General features: G+C 40.5%; 1 protein-coding gene across 1 annotated transcript in view; it reads right to left on the reverse strand.

Annotated features, from left to right (window-relative positions):
* The window catches only part of LOC136871019 (T-box transcription factor TBX15), a 309959-nt gene that overhangs the window by 47297 nt on the left and 236361 nt on the right, over positions 1 to 26301 (reverse strand). Inside the window, exon 3 of the mRNA XM_068229112.1 lies at positions 14097 to 14216. Within this exon, the coding sequence (XP_068085213.1) occupies positions 14097 to 14216 (120 nt within the window). The remainder of the gene's footprint in view (positions 1 to 14096; positions 14217 to 26301) is intronic.

Genomic DNA, 26301 nt, shown 5'->3' on the forward strand with positions numbered 1-26301 from the left:
AATCATTTCTCAGCCATGATTCAACTTCTATTACAATATCTGGTAAATATATGCTATTAAATTAATTCTGTTCCTTTCTCTACAATACTACATTGAGCACTAAATTTTTTTGTTATCACTACTCGATTTCCAGTTCCCTGTTCCCTTATCACCGCTCCCTAGGCCACCCCGTTTCCCTGAATGTAGCTCCCTATTTTCCTTCCAAACAAATTTCCTAAGTTACACGTACCACTGCGGTTTAAGTGAAGGCCATCTGAGCGCAGATCCCTATCTCCTACCCAGCTATTAGGATCTAGAAACTTCACTCGCAGTTTCCCACATACCCACTCCATAGTCTCATTTAAATCCCCAATCACCCTCCAGTCAGTATCCCTCCTACACAGTATTCCACTGATAACAATTTCCGCTTCCTTAAACTTCACCCGAGCTGCATTTACCAGATTCCACACACATTCCCAACTATATTGGTACTTATATTGGCTTGCCTTACGTTGTTGGTATCAACGTGAAACACTACCGCCGTCTCCTTCCCCTCCTCCCTCTCTTCTACTTTCCTCAACATCTGCCTCAACCTAATTCTTGGATAACACTCTACCCTGGTTCCCTTTCCTCCACACACTTTCCCCACATGTCTAACTATGGAATCCCCCATGACCAGAGCCTCAACCCTACCCACCTCATTTGATCTCCTCCCCTCCTGGTCAGCCCTATCTTCTCTCACTGCCGCGGAAGCTACTTCCTCCTCCATTTTCTCCCTCCCATGACCCTGTTCCACCTGTCTTTTCCTTTACACTACATTTCCCTTTCCTACATTTTCCCTTCGTCCTACTTCCACACATCTCAGCTACAGTTCCCTGTTCCTCATCTTCCCTCTATTCTAACTGGAGTGACTCGTACAGATTTTGCACAGACACCTGTCCTGAATTCTGATCCTGAATAGAGCCCTTCGCCTGTAATCTCCTTCAACATTAGACCACATATCTTCTACAACTCCCCTCCCCTTTCCTTCCCCTCCCTCTTGTACACCTACTCTAACCTGTATATTGTTTGAGGGAATCCTATCTTCCTTCCTGTCTTCTGTGAGAATCCTAATTATCTCCCTCAAACTCTCCAACTCCTCCCTCATACCCCTCAATGCCTCGCCACATCCACAGTTTCTACACTTGCACTCCTTAGCCTTTCTTTACGGAAAAAATGAAACGAAAACGAAAAATGAAATAACTTATTTGAAAAAAATGAACGGAGGGATATATTGTCTGGGATAGTACTCAAAGATCACACGACAATAAGGTAATATATGACTACACTACAATACTGCTAAGTTGTACTCTATTTTATCCTACAACACCCTAACAGGATAAAAACTGCTGTTAATTACTGAATACCGAAAGGAATACACAACAATTACACAATTCTAAACTGCAATTAAGCTTATCGTAATTACAACAACAGAATTTTAGTAAGAGTCTCTATGGATACCTCTACTGTACCGGTACTACACAAATATTTTACAATAATAAAATAAGCACGCTAAATTCTAATAGGATATTACTCGTATACCACTGTACAGTATACTACAATAATTTTAAACTACGCTCAGATTTATCCTAATTACAATACCGGTACCGTATGTCACAACTAAGCACAAACAGAAATGAAAATTGCAAGTTTGATACAGCATTTGCAAGAACTACGGTACTCAAAGAACGCCAACAAAGCTAAATGCTTAGACATAGTATTATTAGTACTATGCTTTAATAGATACATACGAAAGATACACACAAATATAGCAGGCAAGATACGGTACTATCTAAATATACTGTATCTACACTACAATTATCAGCTGAAATGTGGTTATATGAATTTTTACCGCTGGTGGATTACTATTATTTTCCCTACTACGCGGGACGGAGAATAAAAGTGTCCTTAAATGCTGAAAAATAAGAGGTTGTCTACAATAATTTCTGTCAAAACTACGCCGGGAGCTTGAACTGCAATATTACTGGGATATAGGAATTTGATTATTAACTTTTACTCGATGAATAAACGAAGGTGGAAAGTACAAAGTATGCAGGGAACTACGACTACAAATTATCGGAAAAAATCAGCTGATTTTGTATTTATTTACACAGCTACCATGTGCATGTAGCAACAATCGTCAACAATCCAAAAACTGATAAGTACCGCAATTATCCAGTGAAATTACCATGTATTCTCTTTAACCTCTTTTTAAATCGAAGTTTACAGGTGTATCGTGTTATTTAATTTAATAAATTATTATCTTTGCTATAGTTTGAACGGATATCTATACGAAATATCGGAAACAGTTACGGCGGAAGTTACAGTGAGTTACAACTCCTTATGATAATCTGCCTTTGTAAGTATTATACCAACGAACCTATAGATATTTAAAAAAAATATTGTTTTAAAAGTTAATATTATTACCTGAAATATTTCCTAAGCCTAAATACGAAACAAGGTACACCTAGCTAGCCTACTTAACCTAGAAAACGTAATCTACTGACCACCAACTGAATTACTTGTTATAAAATTCAAATAAATATCACTACTTCCAATTTCTACCAACAAGCACTAAACACCAATATATAAATAGTACTAAATGGAATACACACACACACACAAAATTTAAACAATTTCAATAGGTTTTTAACATATGAAGATGTCCTGTTAACGCGATGTTGCGACAAAATTAGGATATTTTTGGAGCATAGCGCTGCATGAAAGTGAAACATTGACCATAACATGGAGGGAAACTGAAGCTTTTTAAATGTCGTGTTACAGAAAAATGCTGAAGGTCAGGTTGGTGGATTGGATCACAAATAAACAGATATTGAATCGAATTGATGAGAGAATAATGATTTCGAGAAATTTGACGGGAGAAGAGAGAGACAGATAGATAGATAGATAGATAGATAGATAGATAGATAGATAAGACACGTCTTAAGGCACCCAGGACTTATCCAGTTAGTATTGAGGGAGGTGTAAGCGGTAAGAACGTTAGGGGTGGACCAAGGCATGAATATGACATGAATTTAGACGTGGTATTTATATAGAAAAATCGTAAAATTAGTACAGGATAGTGTGACATGGAGGGTTGCATCAAACCGGTCTGTGGACTGTGACCAAGGCAAGTTTAGATGCAAACACATTTTACCTGTTAGGACGAAGAATAACACGAAGAAGAAGAAGCAGCATTAAGCACAAGAAATAGTACTACTGAGTTGCTCGCGATAAACTTCTTTAATGGCTTTAACGCGCTCGGCTAGGGGAACAATTACTTGAACAGGCTTATAATTACCGCGGGCTAAGTTACTGGAGCACTTTTATGATGTTATTTAGATCCGCGCTGGGATACAAGTGGAGAACCGGTTTCTGCCTTCTCTCATCACCCACACGATACTCGAGCTTCCACATTACTTTCGCTCTCGATGGAGGAACAGCATTAATCATTACACTACGAGAGAACAAGTCATATCAAGAAGGTCGACATATAAAAATGCAACATTATCATTATACGATACCTACCACGAAACTATTCACTTCACTCTAGTAACCAGCCGGACAGAGTGGTTCAGATGGTTGAACCCAGGCCTTACGAGTCCAAGTTGACGAGTTCGTCAGTTCGACATCTTGTCGGTGGATGCACTGGCACATAAAAGAACCGACGTGGGACAAAATTCTGGCATCTCGATATCTCCGATAACTAAGAAAATTACACTGTTAATATACTGCTTTGCATGGATTTCTATGTCTAACAACGAATGGCGGTTCCTAAACGTACTTTTTAACGTACAATTAAATAATGCAGTCAGTTTATTTCTATCACGTCATATTTTCAAGAAATGTTATATATTTTTTTCAGGAATATCACAGGAAGACGGTATTTCCATAGATTTCTATCTATGAATAAATGTTCCTAAACGATTATTTTCCATACAATACAAAAATATAACCCATTTATTTCTATCACGTCAAATGTTCCACTAATAAATATTTAATTTTTGTTAGGAATTCACAAAAAATGATGCTTTTTTCTGTGCAGAGAAGTGGAGTTCATCAGTGATTAATTTCTTTTAAGTTACTTACAGTTTGTAACCAATTTGTAAGCGAGGGTATGAGTGACCTATTTTGATGTATAAACCTAATGAAAAAATACCCAAAAGCCAAAAATTAATGCCCTTATTTTCAGGAAAATGTGACGTGATGGCGAAAAGTTGTAATATTTTTGTTTTCAGCGCCCCAAACTTATAACAAAACCACATTCAAAACAAAAACATCGGGAAAATATTTCAGATTCAGAGCAGCGTTATTAAACCTAAAGAAAAGGTCCACCCAAACCTCTTTACATACAGGACTAAAAAGCAATTGGTCGAGACCCACATATACAAAATGACGAATGAGATTTTAGCTAATTCTTTTAAACTGATTTATAAGGTGTGGCGCACGCGTCAGCGCGTTACGGTGATGGATCCAACTCCTGCATTCGGGAGACGCGCGAGTTCGAACCCCACCGAGGGCTGTCTTGAGAATGATTTTCTGCGGTGTCCCATTTTCACTTCCAGGAAAATGTCGGAACAGTTCCTATTCATAGGCCACAGCCGATTCCTTTCCCCTCCTTACACAATTTCATCATCATCATCATCTGTTTACCTTCCAGGTTCGGTTTTTCCCTCGGACTTGGCGAGGGATCCCACCTCTACCGCCTCAAGGGCAGTGTCCTGGAGCTTCAGACTCTTGGTCGGGGGATACAACTGGGGAGTATGACCCGTACCTCGCCCAGGCGGCCTCACCTGCTATGCTGAACAGGGGCCTTGTGGAGGGATGGGAAGATTGGAAGGGATAGGCAAGAAAGAGGGAAGGAAGCGGCCGTGGCCTTAAGTTAGGTGCCATCCCGGCATTCGCCTGGAGGAGAAGTGGGAAAGCACGGAAAACCACTTCCAGGATGGCTGAGGTGGGAATCGAACCCACCTCTACTCAGTTGACCTCCCGAGGCTGAGTGGACCCCGTTCCAGCCCTCGTACCACTATTTCAAATTTCGTGGCAGAGCCGGGAATCGAACCCGGGCCTCCAGGGGTGGCAGCTAATCACGCTAACCACTACACCACAGAGGCGGACCTTACACAATTTAATTTACCATAATTCATTTCATCTTCATTAGCTCAAGATTAGAGTGAGGAAGGACATTCGGCAGTAAGAATATGTCATATAAATTAATCTAACCTCATTTCCTACCCCGTATCAAGAAAGGGGACTAAGGTGTAGACTTACGTACATTAGGCAGTTTTACGAAGCATGCAAAATTACTCACCTAATGAGAAGTGCGGAATAATAGTTTGAACTCAATAAGTTGCTGATGTCTAGTGACGTACAATAATTTACCGAGCAGAAATAGGGTAGCTAAATCATAGACAAACGTTAGCTAGACTTTTTGTTCTGCGAGTGAACATCCGCAAATTTCTAGAGGTAAAAAGTTACGGATCTGAATTGTTAGGAGTCACCGACCCGTTGTGCTGCTTAGCATTTCTAATCGACATGTTTATACATTTGAATGACTTCATTTGGTGTTAAAAGGCAAAGATAAACTAACCAATGACGCGTCTAGTGCAGTTAAGTAATTTCAGTTGAAATCGAAGTGGTTTATTATAACCACTAAAAAAAAAAACTTTAAAATGCATGAAAGCAAGATTATTTCAGTTCAGTCTGGCCACAGGAAAAACTTCCCCCATACCCACCCCCCGTTGGCCGTAATTTGTGCGACCCTAATCTAGTAACTCAATATAAATTATTTGATTCGTAGAACTGTGGCGATGTTTAGCTTGTGACCCTTTACTTTTTTAAATGTGGACTAAATAAAAAGTAAATAAATAAATAAATAAATAAATAAATAAATAAATAAATAAATAAATAAATAAATAAATAAATAAATAAATAAATAAATAAAACACCCCTCCTGCAAACCTACACTCTGCAAATTCACTTATTTTTAATACCTACTCAACATCCTAGCATAGAGGCTGCTTAGCTGAGGTGGTAAAGGGGTGCTCGGTTTACCTGGAAGCATGTGGGCTCAATTCCCATTAGGCAGCCGAAACATTTAAGAAAAGAGATTTCCATTTCTGGAGCGACACATGGCCCTCAGGTTCACTCAGCCTGTACGAAAGTTGAGTACCAGGTTAATTGCTGGGTGTAAAGGCAGCGGGGTATAGAGCTTACCCTTCTGTCTCACTTCTTGCTGAGGTTACGGAAAGTAGAAGCCTTCACATTGCACTTCTCCAAGGGCTTGTATGGCTTGTACGCAGATAGCTTTACAACATTCACACATTAAGAATATCCACTTTTCTAGCCCTTCAGGTAAGAAACTCAATGTTGAAAACATCCTAGGGATATGACCTACGAATTTTAGGTAAATAAAATATAATAAAGCATGAAAATAAATTGTTTATTCCTAAAAATTACAATCCTTTTCTAAATCATCGTTATCCGCTCGATTAGATTAGCAGTTTGCCTTTTTCTACCAGTACGAGTGCTAATGTGAGCCAGTGCATTGTTTCACTTAAGCAACACTACGAGCGCTAATGTGTGTCATTGCAGAGTTTCACTCAAGCCCTTACAACTACATTCAGTGTGGACATTTTTCAACAATAAAAAAACACCTGAGGGTATTGAACCAAGGAACACATTATATTACAGAAATAATTATGTAAATAAGTTAAGAAACAAGCGATTTTAGCCTTTTCTGGAACTGCATTTAGGTCGGAAGTGATTTTCGAAATTTATTTTTTTAGTTTGATAGAGTTATCCACGGCTCACAATGTGAGACCTTTCCAGGACCTTTAGACCTTCAAATTTCGGCACAATTGATGAAATTTCTTAATTTTTCGTTTTTCGTAGTATAGGGACCTCTACTTAGTCTGATAAGAAATGTTTTTAACATTAAAAGTTATTAGCACTCTGGCAAAAAGGTGGTAAAGGTGTGCTTGGGTTACCCACGATAAAGTGGATTCGATTCCCCATCAGATAATCAAAACATTTAAAAATGAGATTTCTACTTCTAGAGTGGTACATGGGTTGAGGTTCACTCTGCCTACACCAAATCTTAGTAGCAGGTTAATTGCCGCGGGGAAAGGTAGCCGGTTTTAGAGCTGATCACTCTACCCTATTTAGTGACGATATTACTAATAGTGGAAGCCTTTACTTTAATCTCCTCCAGGGACCTTTTTTTTCTTTTTTTCTTGCTAGTTGCTTTACGTCGCGCCGACACAGATAGGTCTTATGGCGACGGTAGGACAGGGAAGGGCTGGGAGTGGGAAGGAAGCGGCCGTGGCCTTAATTAAGGTACAGCCCCAGCATTTGCCTGGTGTCAAAATGGGAAACCACAGAAAACCATTTTCAGGGCTGCCGACAGTGGGGTTCGAACCTACTATCTCCCGAATACTGGATACTGGCCGCACTTAAGCGACTGCAGCTATCGAGCTCGGTCCTCCAAGGACCTTCATGGCCTGTACGCAGATGGGTTTATTTTTACTGAAACACATTTACACATTTACACCTCTATTTGTATAATAAAAGCAGAGAGGATCATAATATGAAATAAAAATTTGAATTTTAAGAAGACAAAAATGGGAAAATATTCGTTTGTAGCAAGAGGAATTATTAGAAACAGGAATAATTTACCACGGGAGAGGCTCAATAAATGCCCAAATTCTTTGAAATAATTTAAGACAAGGCTAGATAAACAACTGAAAGGGAATCTACCACCAGGGTGACAGCCCTAAATGCAGATTAATTGTGATTGTTCGGTTTAAAATAGAAGGATCTGTCACTCTGTTGTCAATCCACAACACACTGGCCTACAGCGTACAGTTTCCCTCGAGAATGAGCGCTTGAAGTTGGTAGATGAATTCAGGTACATTGTGTCGATCATCAACAGCAAGAAAATGGCGGATATTGATGTTCGATAGCGTATCAATGTTGGTTGACTAAAGTGGTGATCAGTGACCGCAGTAATGTGTGATGAAACAATGACTGCGAAAATCAAAGGAAAGGTTTATAGCACTGTGATCAGACCAACAATGACGTACAGTGCAAGGACATGGGTCAGGAAGGTCAAGCATAATCGGAAACTGCACGTTGCCGAAATGAGAGTACTGCGTTGGTCCATGGGTGCAACACGGGAAGATCGTATCAAAAATGAGCACATTCGTGGCTTCATGAGAGTCTTTGCGATAACTGATAAAATGGACGAAGTAACAGTTGATAATATGGTTTGGACACGTCCAAAGCAGAGACGAAAATCACCTTGTTCAGAGAGCCGTAAGTATCGACGAACAACCTGCAAGTATATAAATACCAAACGAACGTAAAGGAGACATATGGGGATCAAAAATATATACCTCTTGATTTGGTACATCAAAGAAAGGTGTACTACCTTCGTATCTACCGATCTAGGCTAGGTGTAGGCATAGCTACACTTAAACCATAGGAAAGAAGAAGAAAAAGGTACTACTACAAACAATACATACATACATACATACATACATACATACATACATACATACATTATCATTATAGACTGTTATGCCTTTCAGCGTTCAGTCTGCAAGCCTCTGTGAATTTACTAAACGTCGCCACAATCCTCGATTTGCAACTAGTGTTGTGGCCTCATTTAGTTCTATACCTCTTTAAATCGTTAGAAACCGAGTCTAACCATCGTAGTCTTGGTCTACCTCTACTTCTCTTACCCTCCATAGCAGAGTCCATTATTCTCCTAGGCAACCTATCCTACTCCATTCGCCTCACATGACCCCACAACCGAAGCCGGTTTATGCGTACAGCTTCATTCATCGAGTTTATTTCTAAATTAGCCTTTAACTTCTCATTCCGAGTACCCTCCTGCCATTGTTCCCACTGTTTGTACCAGCAATCATTCTTGCTACTTTCATGTCTGTTACTTACTTATGAATAAGATATCCTGGGTTAAAGATGGATTCATGTTGAGAGCGGGTTTCTTCCGAGGTATTCCATATTCTTCAGGAATATCTTTCAAGTTCCAGGACAACTATCCAAATCCTGACCATTATAATTAGAATAAAAGAGCACATACTGCATCAGCTACCACAGTAACAGAGGTAATCAGACACGTGCACGAAGGTGCTGACTACAATGTTCTAAGCTCTTGTGCTTGGTATTCTATCTCTTGTCTTAAATCTGTGGCTCTTTACCGCTCGATGACATCACTGCTGGATTGTACAAAAAATAAACCGTACGATAACTAGTGTTTGTGTATGCCTGTCAAGAGTTCCACATTTTTCTTGAAGAATAGCATAACACGAAGTAAATGCAACAGCTGGTTATCTACAGTATTTCCTAAACATAATTGCAGACAGTGACAGTGACTGAACTTTACTGGGAGACGAAGTAAAATGCCACCTTGAATGTTGTGATTTTAAACAGAATACTCGTACATGCTCCTACAAGAGGCATTCAAGGATTCTCGAAAAGTCGAAAGTTTTCCTAACCACATCATTATAATTACACTAGTTTGCGATGAATTCACTGCCTCAAAAATTTACATAACCTTAGGATACTAACATAACGTTTAATCCAAAACAAAGGCCACAATATTCCTAGCACGTGCCTACAGATTGTTTGGTACTGAGCTTTACATGTATGTTTATGCGATACCGCTATTAAGACCAAAAAGTAGATAAATTACGTGAATGGTATATTTAAAAATACGTAGTGACAATTTGATAGTATTATGATTGGAATGTATACAGGAAATTGTGGCAAAATTTACCAATTTATAACATTGTACACCTATGAGAAGCGAGACTCATATCAGTTATTTGTGAGATATATGAATATTGTAGCGCATATTTCAACAGAATGTCTTTGTTTCATTTCAATCAGTCACTACTGATCTGCATTTAGGGCAGTCGCCCAGGTGGCATATTCCCTATCTGTTGTTTTCCTAGCCTTTTCTTAAATTATTGCAAAGAAATTGGAAATTTATTGAACATCTCCTTTGCTAAGTTATTCCAATCCCTAACTCCCCTTCCTATAAACGAATATTCCCCCCGTCCTCTTGAATTCCAAATTTATCTTCATATTGTGATCTTTACTGACAGCTCGGAACTTACCACTTAGTCGAGCAGCTCTTCTCCTTTCTCCCAAGTCTTCCCAGCCCAAACTTTGCAACATTTTTGTGACGCCACTCTTTTGCCGGAAATCGTCCAGAACAAATCGAGCTTCTTTTCTTTCGATTTTTTCCAGTTCCTGAACCAAGTAATCCTGGTAAGGGTCCCATACACTGGAACCATACTCTAGTTGGGGTCTCACCAGAGACAAATATACTCTCTCCTTTATATCCTTATACAACCCCTAAATACTCTCATAACCATGTGCAGAGATCTGTACCCTTTATTTACAATTCCATTTATGTGATTAACCCAATGAAGATCTTTCCTTATATTAATACCTAGGTATTTACAATCCCCAAAGGGAACTTTCACCCCATCAACGCAGTTATTAAAACTGAGAGGAGTTTTCCTATTTGTGAAACTCACAACCTGACTTTTTTTTATCGCCGTTTATCAACATACCATTGCCTGCTGTCCATCTCGCAACATTATCGAGGTCATTTTGCAGTTGCTCACAATCTTGTAACTTATTTATTACTCTGTAGAGAATAACATCATCTGCGGAAAGCCTTATCTCTGATTCCACTTCTTTACACACATCATTGATATATATATGAAAACATAAAGGTCCAATAATACTGCCTTGAGGAATTCCCCTCTTAATTTTTACAAGGACAGATAAAACTTCACCTATTCTAATTCTCTGAGTTCTGTTTTCTAGAAAGAGAGCAACCCATTCAGTCACTCTTTTGTCAAGTCCAATTGCGCTCATTTTTGCCAGTAGTCTCCCATGATCTACCCTATCAAATGCCTTAGACAGGTCAATCGCGATACAGTCCAAATGACCCTCTGAATCCAGGATATCTGCTATATCTTGCTGGAATCCTGCAAGTTGGGCTTCAGTGGAATAACCTTTCCTAAACCCAAACTGCCTTCTATCAAACCAGTTATTAATTTTGCAAACATGTCTAATATAATCAGAAAGAATGCTTTCCCAAAGCTTACATACAGTTCATGTCAAACTGACTGGCCTGTAATTTTCAGCTTTATGTCTATCACCCTTTCCTTTATATACAGGGGCTACTAGAGCAACTCTCCATTCATTTGGTAAAGTTCCTTCATGCAAACAATAATCAAATAAGTATTTCAGATATGGTACTATATCCCAACCCATTGTCTTTAGTATATCCCACGAAACCTTATCAATTCCAGCTGATTTTCTAGTTTTCAACTTTTGTATCTTACTGTAAATGTCTTTGCTGTCATAGGTACATTTTAATACTTCTTTAGTATTAGTCACCTCCTCTATCTGGGCATTATCATTTTAACCTCTTCAGTCCCGAACCTGTTAATGCATTCCATGTGTTATTTTGCTTAAACAATTTTTAAAAATTCACCATAGAAAATTAGTGTGTTTCACTAAGTTGTTTTGTGCGTGTAGCATATATGCTACATCAGGACTCAGAGATGACTTTCCTACCATTATTACTTTTTTCCTTAAATTATTTTGTATTATTGTATGTAGACAAAACCACATGTAGAGCATATGCTACATACGGACTGAGGAGGGTAACCAACAATCTTTACATTCTGCTGGCTGAATACTTCTGCCTTTCGAAGATCCTCGCATACACAGTCCCCTTGTTCATTAATTATTCCTGGAATGTCCTTGTGGAACCTGTTTCTGCCTTAAAGTACCTATACATACTCTTCGATTTTTCACTAAGATTAGTATGGCCACCAATTATGCTTGCCATCATGTTATCCTGAGCTGACTTCTTTGCTAGATTCAATTTCCTAGTAAGTTCCTTCAATTTCTCCTTACTTCCACAGCCATTTCTAACTCCAATCTGCACCTCCTTCTTAGTCTCTTTACTTCCCTGTTATAATATAGTGGATCTTTACCATTCCTTACCACCTTTAAAGGTACAAACCTATTTTCACATTCTTCAACAATTGCTTTAAACCCATTTTTATTTACCGTTTTCTACCGATCATAGTTACTTATTAAAAAGTCCCTCATGCCTGTTTTATCAGCCATATGGTACTGCCTAACAGTCCTAATTTTAATTTCTTTTCTTTCACATTTATTTTTAATTACCACAAAAACAGCTTCGTAATCACTAACACCATCTATTACTTCGGTTTCTCTATATAGCTCATCTGGTTTTACCAGCACCACATCCAGAATATTCTTCCCTCTAGTTGGTTTCATCACTTTCTGAATCAGGTGCCCTTCCCATATTAACTTATTTGCCATTTGTTGTTCATGCTTCCTGTCGTTCACATTACCTTCCCAATTGACATTTGGTAAATTGAGATCACCTGTTACAATCACGTTCTTTTCCTTATCGTTTCCCACATAGCTGATTATCTTATCAAATAATTCTGAATCAGCATCTGCGCTACCCTTTCCTGGTCTGTACACTCCAAAGACTTCAAGCTGTCTATTACCTTTAGAGATGAGCCTTACACCCAGAATTTCATGTTTTTCATTCTTAACTTTTTCGTAGCTTACAAATTCTTCTTTCACCAGAATGAATACTCCCCCTCCTACCATTCCTATCCTATATCTACAAGACACCCTCCAGTCCCGTGAGAAAATTTCTGCATCCATTATATCATTTCTCAGCCATGATTCAACTCCTGTTACACTATCTGGTAAGTATATATCCATTTACTTAATTCTATTCCTTTCTTTACAATACTTCTACAGTTGAGCACTAACTGTTTTATGTCATCCCTACTTGATTTACAGTTCCCTGTCCCCTTAACACCGCTCCCTAGGCCACCCTGTTTCCCTGAATATACCTCCCTATAACCCTTCTATACAAATTTCCTAACTTATATGTACCACTGCGGTTTAAGTGAAGGCCATCTGAGAGCAGATCCCTATCCCCTACCCACCCATTAGTATCTAGAAATTTCCCTCCCTGTTTGCCACATACCCACTCCATAGTCTCATTTAAATCCCAAATCACCTTCCAGTCAGAATCCCTCCTACACAGTATTCCACTGATAACAATCTCCGCTTCCTTAAACTGCATTTACAGATCCCACACATCCCCAACTATGTTGGTACTTATACCTGCTTGTCACGTTGTTAGCACCAACGTGAAACACTATCACCTTCTCCTTTCCCTCCTCCCTCTCTTCTACTTTCCTCAACATCTGCCTCAACCTACTTCCTGGATAACACTCTACCCTGGTACCCTTTCCTCCACACACTTTCCCGACATGTCTAACGATAGAACCCCCACGACCAGAGCCTCGACCCTACCCACCTCATTTGTTCCCCTCCCCTCCTGGTCAGTCCTATCTTTCCTGACAGCTGCAGAAGCTACTTCTTCCTCCCTTTTCTCCATCCCACAACCATGTTCCACCTGTCTTTTCCTATCCACTACTCCACATTTCCCTCTCCTACCTCTTCCCTTTCTCTTACTTCCACACTTCTCGTTTATGTTACATTGGTTTCAAAACATGGATACAAGAAACCACATTTCCCTTTACGAAAATCAAATGATCATAATATATCACCTAGTCATGGACATCCATCAACGGCTGCTAATTTCAGATGGCAACCAGCCCTAAGACATAGCCTGTACGGTTGCTAGGTAACATTGACCATCCATCCATACCTTACGTCATTGCCTACGCGGTTGGTATGGTTACACTTCGTCACACATTTTGTCAGGTCATGTTACACAAATTTCCCAGGCATTATACATATTTATGTGAAAGCCTCATAGCTTTACAAAAAATGAGTCATTGAAAAATTTGCCAACATTCCTCGCGCGATAGAAAGAAACGAATTAGATTTTCAGATTTAGCGCATCAGTGTTATGTTGAATCACTTTATTTGATTTAGGCAATACTCATGAAGTTGAGATTTGGTGACTAGTGTTAACTTACAGTTTTTTTTATGGTTTGTACCTGTGATAGACGTATCGGTAGCGTTTGTCGTCCACGGGTACGATGTCCAGGAAGACGATGTAGGAAGCAGCCGGATCCAGTCCGCTCAGCCTCACTTTGACCGTGGGGAACATCCGCCTACTGGAACAGAGCGATACCACAGACAATACATACCACCACACTCGAACACAACTTTCATCAAATGACAATGCATTAGATACAGAATAACTCTGACATTTAATTTAAGACTACATTTATTTTGGAGAAATGCATATCTCCGCTTCCATCACAGTAAATACCTCCCAAAGAGCGTGTTAATTCCTCCACTGGATCTTAGTTCTCACATAAATAAATAAACAAAATCCAGGGTCGATTACGGAATTAATAATAAATAGTAATATTAAATCATAGCAGGTTATTTTTGAATGGGTCAGTGGACACACATGCATGTATTTTCTGGATTCTGTTTCTTCTGGCGATCTGGTTATCGCAAACAGAATTCACAGGGTATCGTCAAGATGAGACTTATGAGTGTTATTAAATGTTCAGCTAAAATGTTAAATAGTTACTGGTTGTACAATCTTTAGTTAAAACACGAAGCAAGACGAGGACTGAGCCGACAATAGCATTTTATATATTACAATTTTAATACAAGAAATTTGTGAATTAAAATTTCGTTGCCAGTCCTAAGTCTGGTAAGCGAGAAGGGAAATCATCGTTATTTGTGTGTGGTGAAGCTCACATTAGAGCTCACGGGGTTAATCACGTGGCGGAGTTAACACTATTCCGTCGAGGAGCAGATGATATATCTTGGAGCCAGACATGTTATACGGCCGATGAGCGCTGACACTCACGTATTGGCAAAATGAGATGCAGAACGAATATTGAGAACTATCATAATCAATGTATTTAATTTACCAGACTTAATTTTTCAATAACGATTTAGAGATGTGACTGTAGCATGTGCAAATTTGCTTTCCTGTCTCTTGAACGCTTTTCGTTTTTCATCTTCCATGCTTCAAGAGAGTTTTTTTAAATTTCGACGTAGAATACGTTTGACGTTTCGTTTCCTTTGAGGCTCCAAGTCCCGAAAATATGTACATCAGACTTCCTTCAGCAATTTCAGAACTGTAAAAGCTAGCAAAAATGTAACAACTGGCCTGAGAAGAAGAAAGTCCAAAGAGTCTAACTAAAGAGATCAGATGGCGTGACAGTGAGTGATGGGCGCATCCACCATATGGAAGTGAAATCGTAGCTCGGTGCATGCGGTAAAATTATAATCGTATAACTCCGGACTGCGATGTGGTAGCACGTGCCGTGAGATGTCGTTCGTTCTTTGTACGTATGATATATCGATGTCTGTAATAATATTTCTAAGGAAATATTGTGAAGTAGTTAAAAAATTTATGAACATTGCCGAAATGTCTCAGTATCTTAATTTAAAGAAAGTAACTCTCCAGGAAGTCACACACGCTTGTGAAACCCTGTTATCATTTAAAAACGAAAGAAGAATTGATCAGATCCTCAAAAGCGAAAGAAGAATCATCAGAATGTGCATAAATAAAAAAAATACCACTCGAAAGAGACTGGAGAATCCTTCCCATTGAAAATGTCTATAAGAGAGAGATTGACCCAATCACCAGCACAGTGAAGAAGAAAGTAATCTCGATTTTTTTTCACATATTGCTACTTCCAGGAACCTGATTTTACGACAACTGGTGATGAGAAATCTTTGAAAGAAAACAGGAGGACAGTGGATCCACGAATTTACGCAAGATCTCAAAGGAGTTGAACTCGAGATAGGGAATGCAGAGAAAATTAATATAAAATTAACACTCTTCTTAAGACTCACACATTTTTCAGCAGAAATGCCATACAGAAGTGTTACAGGAATTTCAGACGAATTAAGAAATTTACGATCAGAACGAATGAAAAGGTAGCCTACTGAGCAGATTGCAAGAATAAAACAATACAACTTTCAAACAGAACGTGACCGTTGAATGACTTAAGTGGTCAAATGTGGCCAATAAAGTTAATAATAATAATAATAATAATAATAATAATAATAATAATTTCAAGCCTACCGCAAATCAAAATATGAGAGAATGATTCAAAGATAATCGAACAAGCCCAAGGTATCCGAGAACGGGCGTAAGAGATCTTACAGACAACGTCAGAGAGCCGAAAAGGCCAAGCACCACAACCTAGTAGGTCTTAACTTACTGCTCCCATCTAGGCTATGGAGGTAAGTACACATTGTCCGTCTGTTAGTTCATCAGCCCAGAGGCTACTTGGATCCTCAAATAGCACCACCAAAGGCTATGCAGTTATAGGAAAACCACAAAAACCAATGTCAGTATCAAAATGAGGCGTACGAAGCAAGATATGGAGTGAGGTAGTTTGCCGTTGCTTTCCTCACTGGGCCAGACAGTGCTATTGCAACACTGTGCTCTGAATGTCATTACTCAGCAACACCCATACCCCAGCAGCTTCCATATTGTCACAGCCATGAATGAGACTGAGACTTCGGTAGAAGCTACATTTTGCTCTGGCCTGTGCCAAGAAATGGATGCAAAAGTACCCTATCATTAAGAAATGACAGCAGGCAAAGTACACACAGCTAGACGAACTTGAGATGCTGGAGATTGGAAATAGTGTAATTTCACAACATTTACAAATAGAGAGTCTACCCAAAAATAAAATAAAATATTAATAAATCTTAACTCTGCGCATCCACTTTTTCCTAACACCCACCCCTACTTCCACGAGACTTACTGTAAGCCCAGAAGACCTGCAGCTGTTACTCCGACACTGCCCTGCTTATTTGGTCTGATTTTTTAGTATTTTGGAAGTCTTTAATTTTCCCACCTGTCATGTATTCTGTGAATTTTATTTTTATTCTCTCAAGTATCATGTCTTTTAGGAGTATTTTATTTTCCTGTCGTCATATCTCCCGGAGGCCTTCACTTTTCTACTTTTGTTGTCTCCCCCTCCCTTTCACTTCCCAAGAAACGACTGTAGGAACCCTCCTTCTTCCTTCTTTCGTTGTTGTTAAGAGCGCTAATTTTTGCGTATTTTAGTTCCTTATCTCATTAAAATCCAGTGTTATATATTGAAGACAGTGCTTTAAATTTCACCTTAAAATAATTTCAAGTTTTCAATCAGTGTTACCCGACAAAATCGTCTCAGACATAGTAACTGCTCACCGGAATTCTATTTTCGTTGCTAGGCAGCAGCACATTGAAATCGTCAAAATGTTTGGCAGGCCGCCTAGAAAATTTGCAGCTCGGTAGCTGAGGTCATACGTTTGTTATTAAATTACTTTTTTGGGTCATTTGACAATGAATATCTCTTAAGTGAGAAATCCAGCAGATAATGGAGAGAATTATGAAAGTGCAATAGTCTGTGAAAGAATTTTATGTTAAAAACTTGGTTACATCTGTAGTGAATCTTTCTACAGATGATCTAATCCGAGTATTTAAAAATAATATCGAATAGAATATACAAAGGTAGGTAGTCTTCAAGCGAACATTTGGCAACGAATAACTGGGAATGTACTAAACACTGATTCAATTAATTGGAAAATAAAGGGGACTAATGATTTAGCGAATATGGCTGTGTAATTGCCAGACAACTCATCGCGATTAGGAAGATATTCAGGATGAGGATGGTGGTGGTGGTGGTGGTGGTGGCAAGGCAAGAGTCACGAAGGGCGTGAAAATGAAAGACTCACTAGGCCACGATTGCTCTAATACTGTTACTGTTTCATGGGGAAGTATAACTAGGCAACCATCCTCTATATAACACTAATCAGAGATAAAAAATGGAAGGGATCCGACACTTTGAAAAATGAAGGTATCGGCCAAAGAAAGGCAAGAGTCTCGGAGGACGTGAAAATGACTCCCTAGGCCACGAATGCTCTAATTCTTTCGGGGTCGGAAAAGAACAAGAGTAGACCAAGGGAGGTCGGATAGAACAGATGAAAGTGAGGAGCGTGGCACAAGTAAGTGGAAGCAATGCCAGGACTCAGCTAAGGGCCCCGTGTTCGCCAACCCACGCTCCCAAGTTCAGAGACCCTCGGGCCCCTTTTATTCTCCTCTTACGACTGGCAGGAGTTACCGTGAGCGTTATTCTACCGCCCCTACCCACAGGGGGAAGATATTCAGGGTCGTAATAGTAACGTTGGGTGGAATTCTGGTGCCCCTTCACCGACTGTGTAAGTTTAGGAAATCGTTACGAGCAAACAAGTAGGTACACTAATGCAGCAAAGCGTCGACAATAAATCAATCATACATGTCCAGTAAACTCCTAGTTTGCGCTCATAAACACTTCCTTCCCGTCTTAATAGTGACATCAGTCGTTTCATTCGCTTCCTCCAGGCCCATTTTTTTCATGTATTCTTACCTTCGCCGCTCTGATGATTATATGAAGACGATGATTTAATTGAAGCAGGGAGCTTTGTAGTTTTCATGACACCGGGCGAGTTGGCCGTGCGGTTAGATGCGCGTGGCTGTGAGCTTGCATCCGGGAGATAGTGGGTTCGAACCCCACTGTCGGCAACCCTGAATATGTTTTCCCGTGGTTTCCCATTTTCACACCAGGCAAATGCTGGGGCTGTATCTTAATTAAGGCCATGGCCGCTTCCTTCCAACTCCTAGGCTTTTCCAATCCCATCGTCGCTTTAAGACCTATATGTGTCGGTGCGACGTAAAGCCACTAGCAATTTCTTCCGATCATTGCCCCAGACCTCGAGTTTTACGTAGAATCGTAACAGTCGAGAATACCACATGCATTGACCTGGATTCAACCTACTGCTGGCTAGGTGAGAACGCAGTAACTCAGATGCCCAGATAATTTACAGAATGATACGCTGACATCGACATTATCAACTATAACTAAAGTAGAAAAGAAATTGGGGCTAAATATTTCAACTCCTCGAACAACTGAAGGGTATTGGCCAGAGAAACTGCTCACGGGGAGTTGCTTACGATTACTTGCCTGACACCCCGTCCCCCATCCCCAACCTGGTCAATTCTTGTTCTCTTCTGAGACGACGGTAGTAGGTTTCGGAGACCTGACGTGTGTTCAACGTATGATATTCGTATGGCGTCTGTTACCGTATTCAGACATTTTAATTTGACTCCATGTAGGTTGCCTGCGCGCGGCAGTTTCGACTTTTCGTTTTACTCTGCCAGATGCCAGACCTCTGAAACGGCCAAGTTACAACACGAACACTACAGGTGGACCTACAGCAGGCTTTTGGAGCACGAGTTAGTGACCAAACAGTCAGAAACAGGCTTCAAGAGGCCAATCAAAATCCTGACGACTCATTCAATTTCCGGCACTGGACAGACGACATCGTCGAAGAAGATTTTTGTTTGTTAGAAATCATTTACACTAGCAGCTCAGACACTGACATCCTGTGCTGTTAACGGATGAATCCCGTTTCGAGTTTTATCGTTCACATGGTCATCTGGAGATGTGGGGAGCGACTTCCTCCGACAACTGTCTTGTCTACAGTGGCTTATGGAGGTGGATCTGTTATGGTGTGGACAGGCATAAGACTTGACACAAAAAACGATCTCCTGATCATTCAAAGTGGGTCCTTAACATATCGATGGTACATTGACGAGATCTCAGTGCCACATGTGATCCCTCATGTGATGCAACTTGGAAAAAACGCAGTATTCATGCATGAACATAACGTGCAGCGTATGGAGTAGACATCCAGAAGTCCGGACTTGAATCCAATCGAACAAGTATAGAACTAACTGGAACAACGCATCCAAGCGAGAAATCTACCACTCCAAAGATTACAAGCCCTTGAAGACGTCCTGGAAGAGTGGGGAGTCTGCCTCAAGTGAACATGCGGCACCTTGTCAGAAGCACGAGAAGGCGTTTTGAAGCTATCATCCATACGAACGGTATAATATAATAATTTCGTGTGGCTCTTTCTAGCCGAGTGGAGCCCTTGTAAGACAGACCCTCCGATGAGGGTGGGCGGCATCTGCCATGTGTAAGTAACTGCGTGTTATTGTGGTGGAGGATAGTGTTATGTATGGTATGTGAGTTGCAGGGATGTTGGGGACAGCACAAACACCCAGCCCCCGGCCATTGGAATTCACCAATGAAGGTTAAAATCCCCGACCCGGCCGAGAATCGAACCCGGGACCCTCTGAACCGAAGGCCAGTATGCTCAGCCAACGAGTCGGACCATACGAACGGTGGCAATATTCCTTATTAATGCGCTTAATTACCACGTAGAAATTTCGGTGTATGTGCAAGGAAATCTTTGTTTATGACACATTGTGTATAGACGTCATGTGGTTGGTGTTCAATATGTATATATGCGTAACATGGAGGTATGAACATATTAAAAAGTGATCAAATTTCCTTTTTTAGCAGTGTATTATTAATGTAATAAATAAATACAGTCTTAAAACACAGTAATATAAAATAATTTATTCTGTAACAGAACCGCAGTAGAAATATTGTGTTTGATACAATACCAACAACACACCACACCACGAAAAAAAATATGCGAAATCCCACTCCGTATGCATTTGTCCGTTGACTGGTCAGTACGAAATGCAGTTCCAAACTGCCGTACTCACAAAAATTGTTCCTCCCTGCCGCCACTTACAGACAGTAGCAAAGTTGTCACTCCACCATGCAGAGACTGACATAAATATGTACGTGCAGTACGCTACGTATAGCTTGACAAAATTATCTACAGTAATGGGAAGAATAGAGAGCCTCCGTGGCTCAGGCGGCAGCGCGCCGACCTCTCACCGCTGGGTTCCGTGGTTCAAATCCCGGTCATTCCATGTGAGATTTGTGCTGGACAAAGCGGAGGCGGGACAGGTTTTTCTCCGGGTACTCCGGTTTTCCCTGTCATACTTCATTCCAGCAAAACTCTCCAATATCTGTCATTCATTAATCATTGCCCCAGAGGAGTGCGGCAGGCTTCACCAGCCGGCACAATTCCTATCCTCGCCACTAGATGGAGGCTTCATTCATTCCATTTCTGGCCCGGTCGAATGACTGGAAACCGGCTGTGGATTTTCAATGGGAAAAATACAAGAAAAAAGTAATTGGACTCGATTACAATCACTTGAAAAATATTTTACTTAACTACTAATTATAAATTTCTTTTTCAGCAACTAACCAGTAGAATTACATTTACAATTACAATCGCTACAGAATGTTAGTCGTAAGAAAATCACTGCCTTTTGCTTTTGCTGGGGCTGGAATGATACAAAAGCTTGCAAGGTAAAGGAATACATTACTTCATTTTGTGTGTGTTTGGCATAGAGGCATTAAGTGGCTATCATCACTAGATGAGACTAAACATGATAGGTTACCTTGGGATTTTCGAAATCATAATTTTCCACAATTGTTATTTTAGTTAATTATTTTTAGCGTTTGAAATTATTTGCCATTTTTCGGAAATAAATTAATTGCTTTTTAAAATTCTCATCGCTAATCTTCGCCACCTTAAGGAGGAAAGTACATCCTTGCATTTACTGAAAAGACGCCTTTGGAAGTAATGGAGGAATAAGAATATACCTCATCCAGAACTGGCAAAGCTACTGATTCTGCTGCAGTAGGACTGAAATAGTTATGTTCATCAGAAATGTGAAAAACATTTCTGCTTATGTGCGATGTATATCAATTACTAGAATATAACGATTGCAATTTTATTTCAAGAAGTAAATTGCAAGTAAAAATTACATTTTGTAAAAATTAACGAGTACAAGTAAAAATTACTAAGAATGTAATCGTTACAAGTAATTCAATTACTTTTACTGAATTACTTCCAGCTTCGCGGTGTAGGGGTAACGTGCCTGCCTCTTGCCCGGAGGCCTTGGGTTTGATTCCCGGCCAGGCCAGGGATTTTTACCAGGATCTGAGGGCTGGTTCGAGATTTACTCAGCCTACGTGATTACAATTGAAAACTATCTGACGGTGAAATGGCTGTCGCAGTCTATTGAGCCAAGAATAACGGCCGAGAGGATTCGTCGTGCTGACCACACGACACCTCATAATCTGCAGGCCTTCGGTCTGAGCAGCGTCCGCTTGGTAGGTCATGGCCCTTCGGGGCTGCTGCGCCATGGAGTTTGATTTGTTTTTACTCAATTACTTCCCAACTCTCATTATCTACAGGTGTTGTGCTGAAGACAAAATTATATACCGTAGCCTAGGCCTATATATATATATATAATTGCTATTTGCTTTACGTCGCACAGGTCTTATGTCGAAGATGGAACCGCAAAGGCCTAGGAATGGGAAGGAAGCGGCCGTGGCCTTAATTAAGGTACAACCCCAGCATTTGCCTGGTGTAAAAATGGGATACCACGGAAAACCATCTTCAGGGCTACCGACAGTGGGGGTGCGAGCTCACAGCTACGCGCCCCTTGCCGCACGGCCAACTCGCCCGGCCCTATTTATTTTACACACAGATATGCCTTTAAAAGGAATGAACATAATATTCTAAGAAAATAAATATTCAAACTGCCTGCTGTCATTTCTTGATGGATACAGTAATTTTGCATCCATCTCTTGGCACAGGCCAGAGTAAAGTGTAGCTTCCACCGAAGTCCCAGTCAACATCCATGGCTGTGACAATATGGAAGTTGCTGGGGTATGGGTAGTGCTGAGTAATGACATTCAGAGCATGACTAGTGCATCTGAGTGTTGTGAAAGGTGCTGCTCATAGGGTCAGTTGTGCTGCAATAGTACTTTCTGACCCAGTGAGGAAAGCAATCGCAAACTACCTCACTCCTCATCTTGCCTAGTACGCCTCATTTTAGTGCTGCCATTGGTTTTTGGGGTTTCCTCATAACCGCATAACCTATGGTAGTGCTATTTGAGGATCCAACCAGCCTCTGGGCTGATGACGTAACAGACAGACAAATATTCAAATGCAGTACTGGTGAAACTTAAGTTGATTTCTTTTAGTTTTGTTGCATACATGTTAAACCATGCATTTGAAGATTAAAAAAAAGGAAATCCTACAATAACATTAATCCATAAAAGTGGACCTAAACAACACGTTAGCTACCGTTCTAAGGGACGGCATCTTTTGTAAATGTAACTTTCGCCTTCGGTAATAGTTCCTTTAAACCTATTCATTATTCTCTTCTTCATTTGACAGGTACAATTGCTCCATTATGAAGAATGCATCATGATTACTGCTGACAAGATATGTATGTGGATGTGAGTAGCTGCTTCTTGAACACGTCTTGAAGATTTATTGAAACACCTGTGACAGAAACTATGGACTTCCAGCAGTGAAATGGGTTATAAAATGTCTCGATCAACCACTAGAGATATAACTAATGAGAAAAAGACCACATTTATTTCACAACGTCTTATTTTCTATCGGCACAGTCTTTACCATTTATAACAATTCTTTTAATATTTTGACGTTATATAGGGCTGTAATTTGTCTAACAACATGTTTTTGCGTGATTATAGCGGAATATTAATAGGCCTATATAATATTGAAATTCTCACTCTTCAGGATTTGACACTCATTTGCAAACCCACACATATTATCAAGATTATCGTGAGCGGGTAAGACTAAAGAGACAGGAATTAGTAAATCAAATTTATATTATAAATGCGTGATAATTACAGAGTAACTGACAGGTATTAGGTTCGCGCCATCCACTCGCGAGCTGTACAGGGGCCGAGACCTGCAGGGTGCATATCATCTCCCTCACACATCAAAAGGATCCTGTTATGATTCTTGCTACGCCGGTTACATGGAAGTCCCACGTATCAGCTCTGAATTTTGTTAGTTTTTGTCCTGGCTGAGTTCGTTTACATGCCTACCTGTAGACCTATGTTGGTAAACTAGTCGACAGGAAGATGTCGCATTTACCTCACCAGCTGAGTTAATCCCAATCTCTTTTATTCAAATTTTAATAGCTTAATAAATAAGATGTAGCTACATTTTGTCCATTGAAAATAGCCATTTTAATAATAATAATAATAATAATAATAATAATAATAATAATAATAATAATAATGTTATTGGATTTACGTCCCACTAACTTCTTTTACGGTTTTCAGAGACGCCGAGGTGCTGGAATTTAGTCCCGCATGAGTTCTTTTACGTTCCAGTAACTCTACCGACACAAGACTGAGGTATTTGAGCACCTTCAACTACCACCGGCCTGAGTCAGGATCGAACCTGCCAAGTTGGGGTCATACGGCCAGCGCCTCAACCGCCTAAGCCACTCTGCCCAGCAATAACCATTTCGTTTGACTTAGAAACATTTCCGTGACATATAAAGACCTTAGCTGCCAAGCCCGTGTCAGGAAACGAGACTATGGGGTAGACACTAGACACTGCTTTCTCTATAAGACCACCGATTCAATTTGACTGTTTGCATGATTGTTTGAGAATCACGTGAAAACAGCGCGGTATTTCCTACTTTTATGAAACTCGGCTTGTATTGTACGATTGTCTTACCTGGGATCTGAGGGTAGCGAGCCTGCCGCTTACCCAGACCGAGCTCGATAGCTGCAGTCGCTTAATTGCGGCCAGTATCCAGTATTCGGGAGATAGTAGGTTCGAACCCCACTGTCGGCAGCCCTGAAGATGGTTTTCCGTGGTTTCCCATTTTCACACCAGGCAAATGCTGGGGCTGTACCTTAATTAAGGCCATGGCCGCTTCCTTCCCACTCCTAGCCCTTCCCCGTCCCATCGTCGCCATAAGACCTGTCTGTGTCGGTGCGACGTAAAGCAAGTAGCAAAAAAAAAAAAAAAAAAGCTTACCCAGAGGCCTTGGGTTCGAGTCCTGGCCATGTCAGGATTTTTTTTACCTAAATCTACTTAAGAGCAATTGCGGCGCTATCTGACGATGAGGTAGCGGCCCCGATCTAGAGTGCCAAGAATAGGAGCCGAGAGGATTCGTCGTGCTGACCACGCGTCATCTTGTAGGCCTACTCCGCCCTTCAGGCTGAGCAGCGATCGCCCAAGAGAGCTGTAACCCCTTAGGTTTTACTTATTTGTTCGTTCCCTTGATACTGGGCTTATTAAAGTCATCTTCGTACAAGCCATGAAGGCGCTTGGAGGGGTGGAAGTTAAAGGCTTCCACTATCCGTAACCTCGGCCCACCCGCCTTTGCCCCCAGGAATTAACTTGATACTCATTGTTGGTGTAGGCTGAGTGAACCTCAGGGCCATGTGCACCTCCGGAAGTGGAAATCTCATTCTTAAATATTTCAACTTCCTCAGGGGGAATCCAACCCACATCCTTCCGGGAGACCCGAGCACGTCTATACCGTCTCTGCCAAGCAGCCCCTACTGGGCTTATTGGGATTTCGATATTCAAAGAAGGAGGGGGAGGAAGCGGTTTCCTGTTGACGTTTGCAGACGGTGAGATGCGCTTGCGTTAAGTTTAATTTTGAACATTTTATGTACCGAGCGAGTGGCTGCGTGTTTTGGGTCATGTAGCCTAACTGTCAGCTTGCATTTGGGAGATAGTGGGTTCGAACCCCACTATCGGCAACCCTGAAGCTTGTTTCCTGTGGTTTCCCATTTTCACACCAGACAAATGCTGGGGCTGTACCTTTATTAAGACCCACGGTCGCTTCCTTCCCCATCGTAGCCCTTTCCTATTCCACCGTCGCCATAAGACCTATCTGTGTCAATGCGACGTGAAGCAAATTGTAAACAATAAAATAAAACCATTTTATGTCATAAAAACTTTTTTCTACGGAATATATTTATTAATAATAATGTTATTTGCTTTACGTCCCACTAACTACTCTTTTACGGTTTTCGAGTACGCCGAGGTGCCGGAATTTGGTCCCGCAGGAGTTCTTTTACGTGCCAGTAAGTCTACCGACACGAGGCTGACGTATTTGAGCACCTTCAAATACCACCGGACTGAACCAGGATCGAACCTGCCAAGTTGGGGTCAGAAGGCTAGCGCCTCAACCGTCTGAGCCACTCAGCCCGGCGGGAATATATTCACAAATCCGATAAGCTCATGGCTATGTAATCCCGAATTTTATACTTTTCTGGTAACATAATAGGCCTGCATATCAGTAAGTCGACGTACAACTTAAGAATTATACTTAACTTTCAGAAACATAAATCTTACAAGATGGCTGAGAGCGTATTTGGTTAGATGTTCGTCTTCTGTATTCTGTTTCGAGGTTAATCCCGGTTTAGACCGTTGATATTTAAGAATGTTCAAAACCTGAAA

Source organism: Anabrus simplex, chromosome 1 (assembly GCF_040414725.1).
Source record: "Anabrus simplex isolate iqAnaSimp1 chromosome 1, ASM4041472v1, whole genome shotgun sequence".
Classification (NCBI taxonomy): Eukaryota; Metazoa; Arthropoda; class Insecta; order Orthoptera; family Tettigoniidae; genus Anabrus; species Anabrus simplex.